Genomic DNA, 20287 nt, shown 5'->3' with positions numbered 1-20287 from the left:
CATTTGAAACGGACTACGTTTCTTATCCTTTCGAGCCCCTCCTTGGCACCTTTCGCACTTGTCATAATGGCTTTCGGCTCTTCCAAATCGAAATCGAAATCGTCTTCCTCCCTAGATCCTCAACAACAGGCTGCACTCGCAGCGGAACTCGTCGCCTCGGAACTCCTCATGAGACAACTTCTGGGTGGAGGTTCTATGCAGAGAAATACTAAATATCTCATGGAGGAGCAAGAGCGATCTGCTTTTGTCCCTTCCCTTCCCTCTGACATGCACCACCGAAGTGGAAAGTCAAAGACTTCAGCTCATTCCTCGCTGGCACTTCCGCCTCTGACTCATGTTATCCCTTCATCAGCGATGCCGCCTATGCCAGCAGACGCTATCTACGATAATTATGACCATCATCGTCAATATGGTCCTCATTACCATGGGCATCTCCGTTCGGAACCACGTCGTAGGCACCCCAGTGATTCTTCATCATCGTCATCCAGCTCGTTGACCCCCAGCCCGACCTCGTCTACATTTGACGCTGATGAGACCTCATCCTATATGGCATATCCCGCTTCCTCTGACCACCAATATATTGCCAATATTGGAATTGGTCACCAGTCGACCGTGAAAGCCACAAAGGGCTTGAGTTTGAAGGAGAGAGCGAAGGCTTTATTCCATGGACATTGATGAACTTACTTCTTCCCTTTCATTTTCTGTTTTGTAATATTTTTATTTATCGGCAGGTCTGTTCTGGCTATGTATCCTGGCTTATATCCTGTATTTTAGTACCCAAATGTCCTTCCAGTATCACCCTATTACACTATTCTTTCATTATCACATCCCTTTTATTCCCATTTGTCTTTGGACAGTGCCATGTATCTATCTATCCACTATGCTGAAGTGAGGTCATTGGAGGATGTTAGATTACATTTGATCCCGCTATCTTGATTATTGTACACTGAAACATGACGAGCAGCTCTTGTTTTTTTGTTGGTCCTATAACTTTAAGCGAAATGAACACCGTACATAGACCGTGTCATCTTTTGGCATGAACATACAATCATTGCCTACAGAATACTCGTTCGTGGCCCTTTCTCTCAACCCTGAGGCGACAGTTTCCAGTTTGGAGAACGAGGAGCTCACTGCAGCTTGTCGGCGACTGCAGAGAAAGACATTTGTCGCGTTGGTTGGCGAGGTACGTGGGTTGGCTCGATAAATATTCACTGATGACTTTCTCCTCAGCGACGCCAGTTTTTCATGCCATGGGAGCCATACCATTCTTGGCAATTTTATTTGGTATTCCAAGGTCTTAGAGAGGAGGATGCAGCGCGAGGAATCGAGCCCGAAATGTCCGTTCCCATCCTCCCTAACACGACCCATCCTTTGTGCCGCCAAGCGCTAGATCCAGGATATGCATTACCGTGGAACGACTGTTACTTCTCTGAATCCATACAGTTCGATGCTCGCGTAGCTACGTGTGTGACTGGAGAAGAGCCGGTATATTACGCCACTTCGGAAGAAGTAGAGCGGATCCAGAGATATTTCGAGGAGGATGTACAACGTAGACGGGTGTTGATGCCGCAAATAGTGGCAGTTAGAGCTATCACGGGAAATGCTAGGGACATTGAACACAACCACGCGGAGTCGGAAGCGCCCTGGGCTTCGAGCTTCGTAGGGGAGAGTGGTTCAATGGATAGAGCACGAGGCGAAAATTCTGCCAGTGCATCGTCGAGAAAAGGCAGTGGAAGTGATGCAAGAATAATGCTTGACGAGATGACTGCTCGGCCACATAGCAATCTAGTCGTTGTTGAAGTATCTTTCGACCTTTCGTCCACCGCTCAGATACATTGTCCAGATGAATTCTTCAAAGAAATCGCGTCGCTAAAAAGGTGAATTGGTTTCTTGATTAATCAATTAATTGTAACTCTGACTATAAACGCACTACTACGAAGACTCACAATCGAATTGGAGAACACAAGAATGCAACGCGAGGTTGAGAATGCTCAGCGTATTGACCAAGAGTACTTTGCAGCTGTGCAGGCACGAAATAAACACCCACGAGCCTGTAAGTATAGAAATCGCCTTTTCCAGCAAAGCATATAGGATTAAACATCTTGTAGCAGACAGCGCGCGCAAATGGCACGTTAGGATTATGGCGAGCATGAAGAACATGTTTTTGAGATAGCATACCCCTTGTATCATGCTAAGTTATGTGTATACGCCTGCCCTCACTCCGGTTACATTGGACATTGGCATCGTCATAATAACAACTCAACCATTACCTTCTATTGCCAGTATAAAAACGGGAGCTTGCCTCGTAACTTCTTTTACTGGTGTGTCTGTGTGGTTAAAATAATATTGATTTTGAGTTTGATACACAATCGCTGTATGCAGACAGAAAATAACTGGTTCGAAGGTAAACAGTGCAACTGTACCACTATCAAAGACTATCAAGTTCAAGAAGGTCAAAGATAGTTCAATCAAATGTCGACATGCAGCAGTTGTAAACTTTTCCCTGAACACCTGACTGAACCAGACTGAAGCTAGATTTTGAACTTATTCTTCAATCCACTGTCGGCACATTGGGACACTCCGCCGCCGCTACATACCACTAACCTGTCAATCGTCACATATCATAACATGGGAATGCTTAATGGAAGTATATATAGCTATTTCTGCTATCCTGCCGCTGTGATGGACGTTCTATGAATTGACAATATGAGCACTGTTTTACTTCTTACCCTCGGATTATTACGAAGGCCTTCCTTGCGGAAATCACTCGACGACAATCTAGCTTCAAGACAGACCTCGACGTAATTGGCGTATCTGATGCCTTCATCGATCGCAGAGTAAAGCTAGTGTCTTCTCGCTGCGCCTGTGTTGCCTTCTTCCTTCAGAAGTTCAATAATCTTCTTCTGTTCGGACTCCAGTCCTGGGTATACCTTACCTTCTCTTCCCTCAACACATCTGTCGTTTCCCTTGCCATTGCTGTATTTCATATGCCGCTTCCCAACACTCGTCCCGACTTCGATATCGATGCACGCCCTCACATATTTCGTTCTTCCACCGAATGGGCTTCATTTTGGCATGGTCTAGCACCTTGGTTTGAGCGTCGTGGCTACGCACTTCATACTCCTGGGTCGAAAACTTCCATCGGGCTTTCTGACGGATTCACGGTTCCCGTACGCGATACGTGTCAGCAGCAGCATCCACCTTTTGCCTATACGAATGCGTCTGCCGGACCAGGATTTATATATGACTCACATCCACGCGAACGCATTTCTACAATACCCCAACAAAGTCGTTCTGCGTATCGTTCTCAGACAAAGTCCCTTGTCTCTGTTCAGGTCCCGCCATACGTCGCAACAAGCAATACAGGACGAGTGTATGCCGCGCAAGACTCTCTTGGTCGGCATGTCTACATAAAGATCTTGAAAAAGGATTCAGAGCAGCTTCGAGTCGTTGAATTGTTGCGACGACAGAAAGAAACGCCGGGGGTCTTGCCGATTGTAGATGTGCTGGAATACGACGAAGAATATGCGTTTCTAGTGATGCCAAGATGGGCAGATATTCCTGGACCCAGTAATCTTTTGCGGTCGGTAAAGGACGTGGGTGAATTCGTCGTAGATATTTTGAAAGTGAGTGCCTATACAGCTCTCCGGTGTCCGGTTGTACTTATGTATATCTAGGGTCTCGATACGTTGCATTCACTGCGCATCGCGCATCGAGACATCAAAATGAACAATATGGTCATGAATCATCTCTTCCCGCTCCCTGTCAGAGCGCTGCGGCCTCTAAAGCACCTCGATATTCATTCCAGTCCAGGTGGTACCTTCAAAATAATCACCGATTCCCGCGAAGCAGTCTTTCACCGTCTAGAGTTTGCCATCATCGATTTTGATTTCTCTATGATAATACCAGGAAATAAAAACGGCAAGGATAGACTACCTTCAACGTTGGCATGGATGCAAGAATACAGCGCGTTGGACGTTTCGCAAGGGGAGTTGGTATATGATCCATTTAAATACGATGTAGGTGTGCTGGGCGTGATGTTTTGTGAAATGCTGCAGGTTAGCTTCTTACGAGGATCATTGATCTTTTTTTTCTTACGATGTCTATGTTCTTCCACTTTCATCGTATAGAAATTTACGCCTATGATACCACATCTCGCTCCTTTGCTCGATCGTATGACGACGCACGAGTTGGCCAAACGATTTACTGCGCGTCAGGCTCATGCTTTTGCGGAGACGTATCTCCTCCGTGAACTTAATGAAAAACAGCTTCAACAGTGCCTTACTGTCTCGTCACATCAATTGCCCTCCTTCCTCAACTCATTTGACCACACGCGTCTGTTGAATAGTCCCTGGAAGTCTTATGATCGCTGGGCGAACCTCCCTCCGTCGTTTTTCCTGGAATTTCCTCAGTGGTCAGAGTATGTGACTCCAGCGCTACCAAGGTGGAAGTTGTGGCTGAGAAGAATATGTGAGACTGAAGAAGGGCGAAGCCGAGTGAGGAAATTACGGAAGGCCTTAGTAGCTGTGGGAATTGGAGAAGGGTGGGTGCGACATCGATGACGGACAATGGCTCGATACTTCTTTACTTCACTGTATCATAATGGCGTTCTTTACTCGCCAAAACAAAGGGTCAAATATGCTCTCTAGGAATGAATTCGATCTCTGACTTCGAGTTTACCCTTCCCTCCGTGTCCATTGGTTCTCCTGCTATGGGTGCACATAGATTACATTTTGCTTAGGTCTTAGTTCGGATATGAATAAGTTGGATCACCAGGAAGCTTACGCTCTCAGACTATCCGTGTATGCGAAAATGTCAATATATTTAAAGACATTCGGAGCACGTTCGATGTGCGGATGGTTCAACAGAACGTCGTTCAGAAATTAGAGTACAATCTGCTCATACATTCACCCCGAATTCACTCTATGTAGTGAACCCCAATGTGTGGGGGAACACTACGACTTAGTCTCACGATGAGAACATTGGTATCAGAAGTTGAATGCTTTACGGAGTAGCAGTCCCAGTTCTTAGGAACTCATTGCCCTCGTTCAATCGTACATGTGTTCCACCATAACAGAATTGACATAACCTGGGCCCGGGGATTGAATGCGTGTCTGCAAATCTCTCGAATTCTGATAAGATTAGGGAAGTTAGGACCCAGAATCATATCAGTTAACATTTACTTCGATACTTGGATATCACCTGGACCTGTAGTATTTACTAGTTGCATGTACACTACATTACGTTTGACTAGAAGCGTCCCAAAGGATACCAAAGGAGCTGAATATGACCATAGTTGTTGAAGAATATAGCGAGGCGAAATTAAAATAAGGAAGAGGCTGAACTATTATTGTCCTCCACGATGCTGGATGAATCCACCATTCGGATAATGATACTCTACTAAGTAGAGTGGTGACGCACTGACAGCGCTGTCGTTCTATCAATTTTTGGAATAATGTAGAAGGCATGGCTTCGCTGAAAAGCAGACACCGAATGTAGTGCAGAATTGATTATCTTCCATCGCGAACCATTGGCACCATGTGTATGCTCATGTCCTGAGCGAGCCGATCCGCATTCCACGCGAGCTCTAGGAGGAGAGATAGCGATGTTGAACACGGATACTCGCGAAGATTCCGAGTGTTACGGGATAGTAAAGACTTCCGGTGAACACTCTTTAACGCCCCGGGTCCACCCAGTGTAATCGGATCGACAGGTCGATATATATGTTGCAACCGTGGTCTGCGTTAAATGGAAGACAAAATCAAAGCGCGTTCTTGTTCAATTCTCCTGGCGTGTTCACCTAACAACTATTGTCAGAAAGTCGGAAAGTACGGTCGAGAAAAGACATTGAAGTTCACCTGCTAGTGGGAAAAACGCGCTCAATGTTTTCATTGCATCAACAAGAACATCCAGTTCCTGATCCACAGAGAAGACAGGAAGCGCATTTGCAACCGCACTACCTGAAAGTGAAAGGATCTGAAGATATAATTTGGCGACAGTCATCCAGCAAGCCTGAAGGAACGAAGAGGTCATATAAGCCATATTCGAGGGAGAGAAGATATTCACTGACACTTATCAAAGGATCCAACCACTCATAATCGGTTTGTCCCAGCTGTCTGATGAGAGTGAGGACGTAGTTTGCCGCCTGTAGATTTTCCATCTCTAGATTATTCTTGTTGATGTGTATAGTGCAAACGTTTGCAACAGTATGTATTGTGAGCAGTTCCACATCGAGAAATGGAGCCTGATTTCTCCACGGTTCGAAGCCAAGAAATAACGGAAGGGATGTAAGAAACCGTTGAAGAGCGTTGGATGTAGCAGCAAGCTCTGCCCAATTCGGTTGTACAGCTTATGAATGTTATCAAGTCAGGTAGCTATTCATTGACCCCCCCAAAAAACTACTCACAAGAAGAAAGCCGAAATGTCCTCTCGTACAGAGCAGCAGCCTTTGCCTTCAATGAAGGCATATAAACAGGGTTCCCCAATGGATCAAACACTCCTGTGGTGGTAACTACATCATCCTATAGAGATACATGGCGGTATCGATCTATCAGTTACGCAGATCTTCGAGACAGAAAGCGGAAATCACTGACCAGTGCTGCATCAGGCCAGGGCGTTTTGATTCTACCTTGGTGATGTTCTCCATCGGGCAAGGCCACTGGGAGCCCGTTAGCCACGCTCCAACACCGATCCACCATGAAGACTTGCCAAAACGTAGATATTCGTTCCCGCAGTTCTGAATGATCTTTTGGAGGAGAGGACGCTATAGAAGAAGGAGAACCGGTAGCAGTCAAGTTCATGACTCCCGTAGGACTTGAACGTTCCGCAGAAGAGGAGCTGCTAGGTCGAGCAAGATCAGTAAATTGGATTTGATGCAATCCAAGGCCTACTGCGAGTCTTGCCGCAGAGAATGAATGACAATACCCCTCGAGAATTCGGCTGTTAGCGTAAAAGTATATCGCCAATAGACTAGACGCCTGTACGACATCAACAAGACGATCCTGATTGTCCAACGCGACGGTGATTTCACGTAAAGCCCTTGTTAAAAACGTGGATTCGAGTTCAGAAAAGTAAGGTGAGCGGGAAAAGTGGCAGGCAAGGAGGTACAATGCATTCATTAAAGCCGGATGAGGTTCCGGGACCCCAACTATGGATTCCCCATTGGAAAGAATGTCGAGCCGTGTAGTGTCAGAAAAGAACCAACATTGGTGTCGATGCGCAATAAAAAGTTCCAGACTGAAATATGTAAATGAGTTCAGTTCTTGATAAACACATGGATCAGAAAGATACTGACAGGATCTTCTTATTCTCGAATGGCAACGGCGTTGTAGGATCCCAATGAGGCATGTCTGGAAACATGGAGCTACTCATTCCTGTAAATGGTGAAATTTCGAAAGCCTGCTCGCCTCCACCGCTCGTATCTCCCCAAACCATGCCCATCGCCGAAGCGAATGGACTACCTGATGCGGACAGTAATGAGGAGGAGGAAGAATTCGAGCTTGGCTCTGCAGAGTTTGCGGGCCAGGCGTTGTTAAGAGAGATCTGATTTTGATCCACATCGTCCAGAGTATTGGTACCACTCAAGTCAAAGGTATCGGGAGAGCCGGAATGAGAGGATGAGGCGTCGCCCGAAGTTGTTTGTTCTGTTCCCTCTAGTTCCTTAATTCTATCCTCAAGCATCGCCAGCTTTTCTTTTAGCTTCTGAGTCCTACTTTTCTGCCTCCTGTCCTCGTACTCGCATTCGTCTGCCCTTTTCATTTTGATGCATGGTGTACAGACAGGTTTTTGGCCGTCACATTTCTATGAATGAATGAATGATCTTCGTATACACACAATACAACAAATGCTCACCAGTTTCCTCTTCCTAAATAAGCCAAAAAAAAGGCACGATGAGAACGCGGAAGGTTTAGTTTTCCAAGGATAAGCTGCTCACCGACAAGACAGACAGGCCAGACCTCGCTGAAGAGGCGTATGCCCACTGGAAGATTTCTTCGTTGGCATAGATGATGAAGAACTGAGAAGAACATTCCACTAGGCGACTAGTCTTTGATATAAATAGTGAAATCGCGATTTACCTAGGCGTTATGGCATGGAGATTGTTTTTTTGATCCTGACATGCCTTATCGGGAATCACAACCTCCGCGAACGCCGTGGAGTAATTATAACTGCAACTTGAACTGTGCTAGATTGTGCTGTGTTCGTCGACGCTCGCCAACTAAATAAATATCAAGGGTGGTACTTGTACGTAGGACCTTAAAGAGTATAGCACACTCATCGCTGTTTCAGCCCCTTATCTTTTTCAACCTCGAACAAGTTTGCTGATTGCTCTTTGTTCTAGGATAGGTAATTTTAAATAATTCTTCGAAGATTCATACTACGGTCCGTTCAATGGAGCAAGGTGTACGAGTGTGTACGTGTAAGGATCGAACGAAGTGTGAAGTTATCGGAGGTCGCGTCGAGCTCAATTACCATTGTCATGTGGTACTTGGGTCTTGGGACAGACTAGGACAGGCCTCGCTGAGAAGAATTTACCGAGGGATGCTTCCAGCTGCTTTCGCGGATTTATCATACTGCTGTCGTGGTAACGAGTCAGGGTCGCCACGAAAAAGGAAAAGCGGGCAAGCCGTACACTTCGGTAATTCAGCGGGAAGCTCGAACAAACATAGGACTGTACAACTACCAGAGCAAAATCGCTTGTAGATTCTTTCCCATACAGTTGCACCCGAACTGAACGCTTGCGGGAGAGTTTCATCGTGTTTGCTTACTGCCTTTGATGTGGGGAAGACGGAAGGAATAAGACCATCAGACGTGTTATCTGTGGAACACATCCGAGTACGGAGATGAAGGGATTTGAAGATGCTGACTCCAAGGTTGGGTCGGAAGTCACAGGGGTAACAAGATTTTCATAGCTTCTTAAACTTTGAAAGAGTATTTAGCCCGGGGTTCACGAAGATGTGGGTTGAGTGCTTGAGACTCGACGATAAAATTTCCTCACTTCTCCGCCAGTTATTAGGTCGACCTCTGATAGTGCTCCCTGAATTCATCAGCCTCTGTCAGCCTCCGCCCTCTTCGTCGCAATCCAGGTTGAAGAGATCCCCTCCACCATCGGAACAGTGGCGCGCGATGATAGAGACCTGACCCTGTTCGTCAATGAGTCTGATGCATATAGCGGATTGGGGTAAGGTTGGTAGATTCCATGAAAGATACAGCCATTGTTATACCGTGATGGTTGAGAAAGCGAGCTGCTTGCGTCGTTGACAAGGACTCTGTAGAAGCAGAGATTCGGGCGAAGCTTTGTAAGTCCCTTACTTATATGACACAGCCTATGGGCTCCTCTAGGCTCGAGTGGGAAGTTGTGGGAGGAGTAGACTAAGACTAAGAGGTAAGACTCGTAAGAGGAAGTAACCAACTCACACGTGACCTGTGACAGTTCGTGCGACATCCTTTTTCAAATCGCTCGTATCTGCTCGTATTGACAGAGCTCTGGAGCTGTTCTCAGTCAACAAGTCCGCTGCTAATAAATTCTAACAAAGAGGACAGTCACTGCTTGTTGGAAAGATTCAGTGCTTGAAATCTTTGAGCAATACTAAGCTCGGTTCGTCAGTTTTAAGATCCTATGACCAGTACGTACTTTACTTACTCCCGATGGGCTCTCAGGTAATCTGCTTGACTTAATAGATATTCCAGTTACTCGTTATTATACCAGTATCTCCTGCTTCGCCATCATCTGTCCCTCAAGGTTATACAGTTTGAGCGCCTAGAAAGGATCCCGGGAGCAAAACGCCGGGCCCACGTGTTTTCCCCAACCTGATCGATTCTTATACATCTTCAAAGTTCAGGACCTCAAATTTCGAAGCTTCGAGCTTTAACTCGGACCAACTTGAATTTTGGACTTGAGGTGGTTGCTTCCGGCATTCGCAAAGCTCTTTGAAGTAAATCTTGCTGTCATCTATACAATCCTTGGACTAGAACCACAAATCACTACCACCATCCGTCAACGTTCTAATCGTCTTTGGAAAGAGCGTGTTTGAGTTCTCGAGGAATTCGTGAGTAATTAAAATCATGGTCGTGGTATTGAATGTGATGTGACTCTTCTCTTCGTAGACTGTTTGAACTCAGCTACCTCTTTTTGGAAAAAGACTCGGGTCGAGTCATTTCCTAGTCTGAGAATCAATCATGGCCAGTGAAATGTTCATTCCTCCTCTTGGAACACCGCAACCTTCTCCACGTAATCCACCTGTCCTGCCTGGTGCGACTAGCGCTGCTCCACCCGCATGGGCAATGTCGCCAGCAACGGGAGGCCAATACCCAATGTTTAACAGTCCAATGAGTGGCAATCCTTTCATTCCGCCACACTTTACTCCCGCTTCCGCCGCTCCGCCAATGTTACCCAGAGGAACGCCATATAGTGCCGCTCAATCCTTGCCACATCCTGGGTACTCTGCTGATTACACAGGATATCCACAACTCGCTCCGACACCTCAATGGGGGCCGACACCTCTGTCTTCCGCCCAACCATCGCCTTGGGCTCAACCTCAAAATCTACAACATTGGGGAATGCCAAACTCTGCGCCAGTGATGGGAACTCCTTGGCCGGGTATGAATAATGTACTTCCAGGGGGACCGCCTCCACCCGGGATGCCTCCACCTGGAATGTCGCCTCATGGTGCATGGGGTATGCCTCCGATGATGCACCAAGGATTCGGTCCTCCGCAGATGCATATGGGCCCGCCAATGATGCCTCCAGCCGCTGCTCCTATGATGGGGATGATGGGCGGCGGTTCAGGTCCTTGGGATATGTCCGGCATGGGTCAAGCGTTACCTCAGCCTTCTGCGCCATTACCCAGAGCAACGGGAGTCCTAGGCGACAGGATGGATGTCATTGACGAGTTTGCCGCCGGTGCACATTGTACGTTTTTCCCGCTCACTGTCTAGTACCGAAAATCCAAACGTTTGTTCATCGATAGATGGACCGGTCCTCCAACCATTCCTTACTAGCGTCCTCAAAGTGGTTCCCAAGTTAAATCCCCTCATCAAACCTGCACCACTTGAAGTTGATGACCCCGATCATGATCATCTTAAATGGAACATGCTCTGGGCGTCAAATATGGTTCAGCGGTCCAGCGACAGTCCACAAACGTCCTGGTCAAATGGACGTGGCAGCCCGGCCACGTTTCCTCGTATCACCTCCTTGCGACTTTTACCCAACTTACTTCCATTCACAATCGACGTCCTAGCTCGAAATCCCGATATTGGCGTTACCTGCGGGGACGTCATTGATGCCATATCCGACTCGATGCGCAAGCATAGTGGACAGTCGGATTTCGACAGCCTTCCTGCCGACCGAAAGCGAAAGGTGTCGGAAGCCTATCGCCACAATCGTAGTCGGGCACCTGGAGTACCCGGTGGAAGTCTTGGTGATGGTTTACGCCGAATGGACTTCTTAGGTACCGAAACCATGTTTGGAGGGATCAGGGAAGATCCCACAGCTGTTAAGAGGATTTGCGGAGAGGTGTTGCCGTGCACTTGGATATTGGATTGTGCGACTCGATATCCAATGACAAGGGAGGAGATGGCAGCACACACTGCTAGAGAAGAGGCTCTGAGGCTAGAAGCGGAACAACGAGAGCATGGGAGGGAGGATGAGGCTCGTAGACGTAGTCGGAGAAGTAGCAGGGCCCCCACTGTTGTAAGTATTTCCGATGAGGGCGACACTGTGCGAGGTTGAATGGACCTGATATTTATCCATTCCCTTATTCGACTCGAGGTCATTGTTTCCAGCTCTGTGTATATATGCTGTGCTTCTCTATGTGTCGCTTCTGTACTTTGCCTTCCTTCGTATGTATCCCTACCTCACACTGTGCTAATATCCTGCATTGCACCCCGATACAATGAAGAGTTATTCCCATTCTCAACTTGACCTTCAACAACCTTCAAGATTCAAAAATTAAGATACATGTTCTCTATTGTATCGGTAGGGTATGTATAGACACAAAAACAAAAATACACGAGACAATCCAAAGTTTGAGTAAGTAAAGATTCACCAAGCAGTTGTCCATAACATAGATAGTGAGAAACAAACAGAAAGGGCACGATATGACAAGATTGTAAGACAAGGATGGCTAATAGAACATGATATGCAATGCGAGAGGTGTGAACACGATGTACATGGGACATGAATCTGCTGAGAGAAAAGTCAGAATGAGAGTCAAAAAATTTTTAGGGAGGATGGAAAATCAGAATAAAAAAGGCAATATCGGTTGTCCTCATATGAGTCGGAACAGGTCTGATAGGTTGTTCATCTTTGAAGGAGCAAGGTGTGAGAAATAAAAACATCAACTCACATTTTACAGGATTGAGGATGAGAATAATCGATGAAATATCCAGGAGAGGGCGATACTGAATGTAAAATCAGTAAGGTAAAATTGATGAGGAGAGGAGGATAAATCAGATATAAAATGCAATAACTTTGTCCTCATTCATATTCGGAACAGGTCTGTATATTTTATCATCACGAAAAGTAGAGTGTAACCAAAAGACTACAGAGATTTTGGAAAACTCACCAAGAAAAGGGCCTAAATCATTAACGCCGCCCGCATGGGAGGCATTGCCGTTACGGGCTTCCACTTGCTCCTTGCGGGAGCAGTTTGACCGTATACCCAATCCTCGTCTTCGATTTCAATATCGACTGGCGCAGCACCGTTATCACAATCCTCGACATAGACGCCAACGCCGGAACCCCCGTCCTCAGGATGGAGGAGGATTTCAGGCCCTTGATTACCCTCGCGATCGCGTTCCTGTATCTGAAGTTTCTGAAGCGCAGCCATTAGATCACCCGCAAGAGGTGCGGCATTCGGCGGGTCCTCTTTGATAGGCTCCCAGCCTACTGGAGGGGATCCAGGTGGGGATATGAGGAAATTTTTCTCCAGTGCAGGAGGGCGAAGATAGTTGGCGGCAGGTATATAGGATGCATCCGCAAAAGCAGAATGGGGTATGATCGGATTGGGGTCAGCACGGAATACGCGTAATGTTGCTGCGGACCTGTATTGATGAGTTCCATGAGAAGACATGATATAGGAAGACTTCACCGACCTGTCTTGGGTTCCACTAAGGACGATTGGATCGCAGGATCTTTTCGCGTGTTCCGCTGCTTCTTCTTCGGTGTAGACAACCAATATGCGACCAAAAGCACTCAAAGGAACCCATTGATTGATTTCCCCATACAAGTCAAAATGTTCACGAAGGACACCAAGAACCACAGGATGGAAAAATTCCTTGGGAACCTGAGTTATTGCAAGCGAATTTGTCGGTTTACTAGGAGGGGCTGAGAAGGTAGAGTACGGTGCAGATGGCATAGAAACAACAAAAGAAGAGAAGTTGGACATCATCTCCAAGCACGTCGTCGTCGGTGTATGGAAGGAGGCTAAGAAAATTGTGTGCGATTATAAACTCTTTCCAAAATTAGATAATCATGGGAAATACTTACCGCATGTAGACTTCGCATAGCCGCTTGAATGTAAACACCGGAATCAAAGATACACGTAGACCTTTGTTACTCAAGATGCGGCGTCTTGTGAATAATCTCTACAGCTTCTTATCTCGGTATAATGCATGTCATATTCTGTGTTGGTAGTGAAAACATAGGATTTGCCGTCAAAATCTTTCGGTGATGTTTGTGCCAGTATAAATAGTGCGTTTATTTCATCGACCGCTTTAGTTACAACAAGTATCTACGAGATTTATTGCGCCCTTCCAACTCTTCAGCTTTTCAAGTCTTCCCGCCGCTCCTCCCGACATCGCGGGTCCACAGCGGCTCTGATACATAGTATGATAACTGCACCGAGAGAACACAAAACACATTTGGGTAAGCGGCGCGCCGAAAGCTGTGAATTACCCACTGCGCTTGCCAAGTCATTGTCTTCCCCGGTCTCTCGTGCAAGCACCTGACGAAAGCGCAGTCTCCAGAGCCCACGATACCTGCGTGGAAGGATCGTCGCGGTGCCCTTCCAGTAAATAAATTCTGAGCGCCCTTCTCAATACTCCCTCAAACGATCCTCGACCTGCGCCTTCTTTGCGTTCAGCACTTGGATCTTCTCTTCCTTTGAAGCGTCGTATGAGACGGTGGCTTGATTAAACCTACCCATAGGTAAAACACGATGAGCTAATGGAAGGGAAGCCGATATCACAGAAGCGACCCACGGATTTTCTGGAGATTTCTGGAATTGCTTGTATAACAAATCCTGTACAAAAAAAAGTCTCGGCGACTTGAGCGAACTAGGATTGAATGATCGTTACGAACCTTGTATTGCTGTAACCTGAGACCGGGATGCTAGAGATCAAACGACAGTTGAAAAAATCGTACGGTACGATTTGATAACAACGAATTAAAAGAATGGATAATTGTGCGCCGATACGTTAGAAAAACAAACACGAAAGCTGTAGAACGTGAAACTCATACCTCTTTCCTAACGATGGGCAACTCGCGATCTTGATAAGCTTCAAAGGCAGCCTAAACAGAAACAGCTCAGGATATGTTTGGACTACTCAACCTCCAAAAAGGCTGACCTTGAATCGACGCTTGTGATGTCATGATGGATGGTCAGATTATTGTCCTTACCCCATTTACCGATGACATTACCTCTGGATGCCTTTCGATACCTGCAGCCTGACTACCAACACTGGCCTTGTCCATCTTTGCAGTGACCACATCCAGAAGATCCAGTGCATTGTCAATGCCGGTAGCAGAGAAGCTCTCGATTTCCTTAGGTTCTTCGCCTTGTCCCTTACTACCGCTTTTCTCGTCATCAGCACTCACCAGCCCACCTCCAGCTGCGATAGCGCCTGGCCCAGCAGGCTTGGGCTGAGGCTTAACCGCCTTCTTGGCTCCCGCTTTTGGAGCAACTTTGGCCTTGGGAGGAGGTGAGGCTTCTTCTTCCGCTAAAAGCCTAGCGTTCTCTGCCTTTCGAGCTAAATCAGCTTTGCGCTTTTCCTCTTTGGCAGCCTTGTCTTTTCCCGCCTTCGCGCCATCGTCCCAAGCTGCGGCTTCTTTCTTCTCCTAGCAGAAATATAAGCAGCGCTGAAGGAGATCTACAAAAATTCTTACCTTTTCGGCAAGAGCAGCGTCTTGTTTCTTGGCCTCGTTTTCTGCCTTCTTCGCACGTCCACTTTCTTTCTTTGCGTTGCCTCCTTTAGGTGCCATGACTTGAGTGATTCTGATGAAGATCTGAGAGTACTGAGCTATCAGATCAACGACGATGGTGCAAGTTAGCAAATAAGAGGGCATGCGTACGCGCAATCTAATCTCATTCAAGGCACCACGTGCGTGATCGATTATCAGGATTCAGAACCTCTGCCTCCGCCACACTCTCCTCGTGTTCGCGTGGTTAATTAAGAATCACGTTGACTAACTCTCAAAGAAGGCGGCGTCTTTCGATTCCTTCGACCTGACCCTTTAATTTCTACATCTGTGTGTCGACTATGGACTCAATTAACAAGTGGGCGGCAGGGTCTGCTTGTAAGTGATAGCCAATTTCCCCTTCCAACACAAGCTAATGTTTTCTCCATTCAGATGGACCAGTGCTTTCGCAAACAGATTTGTATCTTCTCCAGTCGGATCTACTGCTCAATCCAATTCTTGCCGGTTCAAATTCTGATTTCCATCTCCTATTCAACATTGCCACAGGTTCCTCTCGTCGTTGAGCTTCTTCTTCTACAATCGAGCTAACTATCCATTCAGGCCAAACCGGCGGATTCAACCCTGACGCAAGGGATAGAGACTTGGCTTTCACTGCTAAAGATGAACCTGCTACCCTGCCACGAGTTAGCCAGCTTATTATCATTACTGAGATATCGCCATGGTGTACAATCGTGAAGAACGAGCGAGGTGTTAATCTTGGAGATGTTTGTTCGCAGATCTGGAAAGAGTGTTTAACTACCTGTTTTACTTCCCGTAGGAGGCAGACTGATTCCGTTCCAATAGTTACTCCGATCACCATGTCACCGACGCTGAGTTCGCGTCGCTACCTCCACGACTTCAAGACCAAGTAAAACGTACTGCTACAATGAGAGGGACGGGAGGAAACTGGTCAGCGTATTACACACCTGCAGCACCACCTGCGAGGTTCAAACGATTCGGTAAGGCGTTTAACGGTTCCAATGAGTTATTAATTGACGAAAAACTGTGCGCAAAGACTGGCTTCGCGAGCGGACTTTCTTTGATAGGCTGCAACGGAAAGACACGTATGCAGCTCAAAGACTCGGTTTCAAGGCTCCAAATATTTTTGTGATGGAGTTGACAGCATGAGAGGCGCTGATAGTTTGGTATACTTTTTGTTCGGTGTTCGACATTGTACTTGCATACGCTATGTCTGTCTGTACTTATATGATCCTTGTTATATGTAATGATTTGTGAATACCCATCCTCTTCAGAGTCAATGTGTACATCATATCTAATCTAATCACCTAAGCCGACTCGAACAATCGTTTCCTTCCATCTCTCATCATGCTCTTCTGCCCTACATGTGCCAACATTCTTGTTATTTCATCTGAGACAGGGTACAATAAATGGTCCTGCAATACCTGCCCTTATGAATTTCCGATCACGAAGCAGGTTTGCTTGCTTTCCTTTTCGGCTTGAGAAAGAAATATCGACTACAGATCCATTTTCCCTTTTCTATCGCCCCTAACGCTATCTCCAAACGTCGGTGGACTACAAATGTCAACTCAAGATGACTTCACGAACAAAGCTCGAACGAAAGACTGTAGATGATGTATTAGGTGGAGACGAGATGTGGAAGCATGCTGATTCGACCCTGGGTGAGTTTTTTGGCCCTCTTATTTATATCTTAGGCTGATAGATTTTCGGTGTAGCTTCTTGCGAAAAATGTAATAACAACAAGGCCTATTTCTATCAGCTACAAATTCGATCTGCGGACGAACCTATGACAACTTGTGCGCTGTTTTGCTGAGTATCCCCACTTTCACTAATTGTCACTTGTATCCATGCTAGTCTATCGGTCAGATTTACGAGATTTTATCTGAAAACTGCGAGTTAAACATCTTCTATTCTAGCTGTACTTCGTGCGCGCATCGTTGGAGGGAAAATTAAGGATCCAAGGCTTAATAACATGCTATATGATTAACATATTTACACTGTGAAATCCATTAATCACTCGTGAAATCATTTACAAAGTACCTGCTACATTACACTAGAAACATAATCTTACACATGAAGACATCATACAGGAGAGCGGCATCCAAAAGATGTAGCTGCACCTTCCAATTGGAACGTAGCTTTGATTGCAGTTCCGGATCCATACATGCCTAATGTAGGAGATTATTGAGAATTGTGTGGAAAGCAATATAACGAAGAGAAAACTCACCTAAGCATGCCATGGAGAGACTTGCCAAAAACAAAATGAGGTTGAACAAGTTGTAATACCATGTGCCACCAAAGAAACCCCTCTTCCACCTCGACCACTGCATCCAAGTGTCTCCGGGATCCTTTGAAGGGGTGTTTGCATCTATAACATCACCAATGGCAAGCGAGTCCTCTGCAATTAAACCAGCAGCTGCGATTTTCATCTTGTAGCCCAACATCATGAGAGGCGGGAACGTATATGAAAATTGCATGATACAAATGGCCGCAACAACGCCAGAAACTGATGCTACCTGAGGAATAGCGGAACCGACAACGAAAGCTGAAATTGAAAATCCAGAGATCTTTAGTAAACGATGGCGGAAATAGTCATTATTAATTACCAAGGGACCAGTATATGAAGACCATGACTGAAAGACATAATGAGCAAAACATGCGCAAATATTATACACTTGCTTTTACTCACCTGTCCAGATGAAACGGCCAGTACGACTAGTAAGGGCCGGTCCTTTGAACCAATCTTCAATGATACTGTAGTATGCCACCTCTATTTCGCGGTTCAACATCCTATTCTAATGAATGGTACGAAAGATACTCAACTGATTCCGATATTCCCATATAGACCGGCAGCGATGATTCCGGTAATTAAGGCGAATACGTTTCCGACGTCTTGCCAGGATTGTTTGCTGACCCCTTGGTATGCCAAAGGAAGAGTAAACTGGCCTTGGAAGGAATATACGAACAAGCCGTACATTAAGTACGCAGTGCAAATCAGCAGTTGGGCACAGATCTATTGTGGGATGGTTATCGGGAAGTAAACCGACTATTGGCAAAAGTACCTACCATTCCCTTCCAGAAATCCATTGGCCTTCTCATCTCAGCCAGAAATTCGGGGAAGATCATGGCACCTCCGTATGCAAAGACCATCTGCATTATACCGTTGACCTTTGATGGTGTCAGAACTATCACTGATAAACTCAACTGAATCTTACTTTATCAAATAGAGGTAAAGAAACGAATTTAGCAGTCTGCACCGGTCCTTCGGATTGACCGAGCGACGTTAAAGCGGCTGCAAAATTTGGAGGCGAATGGGCGACGAAGCCCATCGACGTGAAGATGATCAACAGATTGAGCCAGACAGCACTAAGGTGGTATTAAGTTTGGACAAGGTGAACGAGCAGATAAGCAGAAACAGAAGAATATCTCACGAGTTGGCGAAGAATCCATATTTTTGCAACGACCTGACTTGACCAAGACACATGCCAACGATGGCCCAGATCAAGACAGATACGGAGAAACAGAACTGGTGATTTGCTGCTAACTGCTCCAATGATTGTGCGTTAGAAAGGCAGATAACGCCGACCTACAACTGTGATTAGACCAATGTGGGCACCCAGCAAAATATCGACTAACGTTGATAATCAGCTGTAACGATTGCAATACCGTGCAAAAATGTTTGAACTCTTTCCCAAAGATACGTTCTCCAAGATCGCCATAGGTCTTCACAGGGAACTCGTGCGAGTCTAGCCGACAAAACAGCTTCCACAACTGAAGACCGGTAAAACAAGCAACGCCACCCACTAGAGGAGAGATTAGCATGGTCGTCCATCCGTGCGCGAGGAAGATGCACTCACTAACAACGTACAAGACGGCACCGGGGACATACCCGACCTGGGAAAAAGCGAAGGGGGCGTTGAAAGGACCAAGGATATCCGTTGTGATCAAGAAGAAGACGGAGACCCAAGTGGCCGTTCGGAGAGCTCGACGGGCTTGATCAAGTTCCCGCTGGTGTTCGGTCTTTCTTGCATGTTCCACCTCTCTATAGGACGTTGAGCATTCGCCAGTGACGCAAGCCCAGAAAGTACGAACATTTGAGCATCAGAAGGCTTGGTCTCATTTGAGCGAGATACAGAAGCGTATATGAGATAGTCTCGAAGGGTGGGTTCAGTAACTAATAAAGATCGGAGGAAAGTTCTTATCGGTTCCTTTTTTCAAGTGGACGATGAAGACTTACGTGAAATTGGCTCTGTCTTAAGTTCCGGAGCAAAATCGGTGCTACCCTCTGAGCTAGATTTTTCGTCTATCTTGTGTACCGACATCGTAAGAGCAATGAAGGGTCCTGTTGAAGACGGGGGAAGAAAGGGCGTTCACACAGGGGATAGGTTACTGTCGAAGCCGAGGACAGTCTTTAATACTTCTGCCTATTCGGTAGTGACGGTCCCATATGCCAGATAAGAGAAGCAATAGAAGCTATTATTATAAAAGAAAGCCCGAAAGATGAATACATTTCAGAAAAGGAGCACATGCTGATTTCGCATGTATAGTGGAGTTTTTCAGCGTCCCATTGTGACAGTTGAATTGGCCATTGAGCTTCTAATCCCAGGTACCCAGACGCCTTCCAGGTGAGAGGAAGTTTAGACTCGGAGTCGATGTTATCGTTAACGCTGTTAACATTAGGGATCATCACTTGAAAAGTTTACCGTAGACACCCTTTGAGGGATCCTTGAGACAGCAAGATTCGTCGTGACCATTTTTTTGGCTTGTGCCTTGAAACCGTATGATGTACATCCAGACGTTAGGAACCCGTATCGTATGGCTTCTCACACAGCCAAAGAACTAACGACCGCGCTATAGGTTTAAAGTTGTGACAGCGATATCGTTGTACATCGAGATTGAAATTCTAGGAGATCTTGCTTGAAGTCCATGGGCGTATTCTTTATCATAGACGTTGATTTTGTTGGTCCTCCTACGAGCCACTTCAGGAACGTTCTCATGGTAGCGAGATTCATATAGTAGTCGCTCACTTACTTTGGGACGTCAAACACACAGAAAGTGCCTTGAAAGAACCTTGGACTTTAACATCTTCGTTGAATATATCTCCTTCGGAAGCTGCCTAATGAAAAACTCTCA

At 46.2% G+C, this 20287-nt stretch overlaps 11 protein-coding genes across 11 annotated transcripts; 7 read left to right on the top strand and 4 right to left on the bottom strand.

Annotated features, from left to right (window-relative positions):
• Window positions 1-66: 66 nt before the first annotated feature.
• C8R40DRAFT_1166237 (uncharacterized protein) lies at window positions 67-675 on the top strand (the record flags this gene model as incomplete). Its single annotated transcript, XM_046230823.1, has 1 exon — window positions 67-675. The coding sequence occupies one exon, from the start codon at window positions 67-69 to the stop codon at window positions 673-675; it is 609 nt and encodes a 202-aa protein (XP_046091127.1).
• C8R40DRAFT_460799 (uncharacterized protein) lies at window positions 542-2348 on the top strand. Its single transcript, XM_046235134.1, has 4 exons — window positions 542-1183; window positions 1231-1877; window positions 1941-2053; window positions 2112-2348. Exons 1-4 carry the CDS (start codon window positions 1037-1039, stop codon window positions 2171-2173), a joined length of 969 nt encoding a protein of 322 aa, XP_046091126.1. The 5' UTR covers window positions 542-1036; the 3' UTR covers window positions 2174-2348.
• Window positions 2349-2987: 639 nt separating this feature from the next.
• C8R40DRAFT_1035419 (kinase-like domain-containing protein) lies at window positions 2988-4562 on the top strand (the record flags this gene model as incomplete). The annotated part of the gene is made up of 4 exons (XM_046223502.1): window positions 2988-3656; window positions 3678-3813; window positions 3868-4058; window positions 4131-4562. 4 exons carry the CDS (start codon window positions 2988-2990, stop codon window positions 4560-4562), a joined length of 1428 nt encoding a protein of 475 aa, XP_046091125.1.
• Window positions 4563-5744: 1182 nt separating this feature from the next.
• C8R40DRAFT_1166235 (uncharacterized protein) lies at window positions 5745-8001 on the bottom strand (the record flags this gene model as incomplete). The annotated part of the gene is made up of 8 exons (XM_046230822.1): window positions 5745-5800; window positions 5859-6012; window positions 6071-6348; window positions 6407-6521; window positions 6594-7236; window positions 7295-7800; window positions 7852-7864; window positions 7934-8001. 8 exons carry the CDS (start codon window positions 7999-8001, stop codon window positions 5745-5747), a joined length of 1833 nt encoding a protein of 610 aa, XP_046091124.1.
• A 114-nt stretch (window positions 8002-8115) lies between these two features.
• C8R40DRAFT_1066153 (uncharacterized protein) lies at window positions 8116-9368 on the top strand (the record flags this gene model as incomplete). The annotated part of the gene is made up of 9 exons (XM_046225735.1): window positions 8116-8155; window positions 8187-8241; window positions 8339-8343; window positions 8368-8410; window positions 8502-8635; window positions 8785-8891; window positions 9048-9178; window positions 9235-9296; window positions 9340-9368. 9 exons carry the CDS (start codon window positions 8116-8118, stop codon window positions 9366-9368), a joined length of 606 nt encoding a protein of 201 aa, XP_046091123.1.
• A 391-nt stretch (window positions 9369-9759) lies between these two features.
• C8R40DRAFT_460843 (uncharacterized protein) lies at window positions 9760-11834 on the top strand. Its single transcript, XM_046235135.1, has 3 exons — window positions 9760-10046; window positions 10105-10909; window positions 10968-11834. Exons 2-3 carry the CDS (start codon window positions 10177-10179, stop codon window positions 11726-11728), a joined length of 1494 nt encoding a protein of 497 aa, XP_046091122.1. The 5' UTR covers window positions 9760-10046; window positions 10105-10176; the 3' UTR covers window positions 11729-11834.
• A 741-nt stretch (window positions 11835-12575) lies between these two features.
• On the bottom strand, window positions 12576-13385 carry C8R40DRAFT_1034601 (Calcipressin-domain-containing protein; the record flags this gene model as incomplete). The annotated part of the gene is made up of 2 exons (XM_046223440.1): window positions 12576-13041; window positions 13093-13385. 2 exons carry the CDS (start codon window positions 13383-13385, stop codon window positions 12576-12578), a joined length of 759 nt encoding a protein of 252 aa, XP_046091121.1.
• A 648-nt stretch (window positions 13386-14033) lies between these two features.
• C8R40DRAFT_1034924 (uncharacterized protein) lies at window positions 14034-15199 on the bottom strand (the record flags this gene model as incomplete). Its single annotated transcript, XM_046223464.1, has 6 exons — window positions 14034-14136; window positions 14200-14240; window positions 14300-14329; window positions 14459-14509; window positions 14627-15055; window positions 15104-15199. The coding sequence occupies 6 exons, from the start codon at window positions 15197-15199 to the stop codon at window positions 14034-14036; spliced, it is 750 nt and encodes a 249-aa protein (XP_046091120.1).
• A 75-nt stretch (window positions 15200-15274) lies between these two features.
• On the top strand, window positions 15275-16452 carry C8R40DRAFT_459405 (uncharacterized protein). The gene is made up of 5 exons (XM_046235132.1): window positions 15275-15514; window positions 15569-15682; window positions 15737-15923; window positions 15980-16134; window positions 16191-16452. Exons 1-5 carry the CDS (start codon window positions 15478-15480, stop codon window positions 16301-16303), a joined length of 606 nt encoding a protein of 201 aa, XP_046091119.1. The 5' UTR covers window positions 15275-15477; the 3' UTR covers window positions 16304-16452.
• Window positions 16453-16501: 49 nt separating this feature from the next.
• On the top strand, window positions 16502-17107 carry C8R40DRAFT_1035745 (uncharacterized protein; the record flags this gene model as incomplete). The annotated part of the gene is made up of 4 exons (XM_046223525.1): window positions 16502-16609; window positions 16728-16815; window positions 16870-16957; window positions 17071-17107. The coding sequence occupies 4 exons, from the start codon at window positions 16502-16504 to the stop codon at window positions 17105-17107; spliced, it is 321 nt and encodes a 106-aa protein (XP_046091118.1).
• Window positions 17108-17236: 129 nt separating this feature from the next.
• Window positions 17237-19476, bottom strand: C8R40DRAFT_1166230 (transmembrane amino acid transporter protein-domain-containing protein; the record flags this gene model as incomplete). The annotated part of the gene is made up of 12 exons (XM_046230821.1): window positions 17237-17322; window positions 17382-17699; window positions 17761-17787; window positions 17844-17924; window positions 17978-18167; window positions 18221-18322; window positions 18370-18520; window positions 18586-18740; window positions 18791-18957; window positions 19012-19196; window positions 19247-19328; window positions 19392-19476. 12 exons carry the CDS (start codon window positions 19474-19476, stop codon window positions 17237-17239), a joined length of 1629 nt encoding a protein of 542 aa, XP_046091117.1.
• Window positions 19477-20287: the final 811 nt, after the last annotated feature.

The sequence above is a fragment of the Lentinula edodes genome (assembly GCF_021015755.1).
Source record: "Lentinula edodes strain Le(Bin) 0899 ss11 chromosome Unknown C8R40scaffold_3, whole genome shotgun sequence".
NCBI classification, from domain to species: Eukaryota; Fungi; Basidiomycota; class Agaricomycetes; order Agaricales; family Omphalotaceae; genus Lentinula; species Lentinula edodes.
The sequence above is the reverse complement of the archived record's forward strand: the minus strand, read 5'-3'. Positions and strand labels throughout refer to the sequence as shown.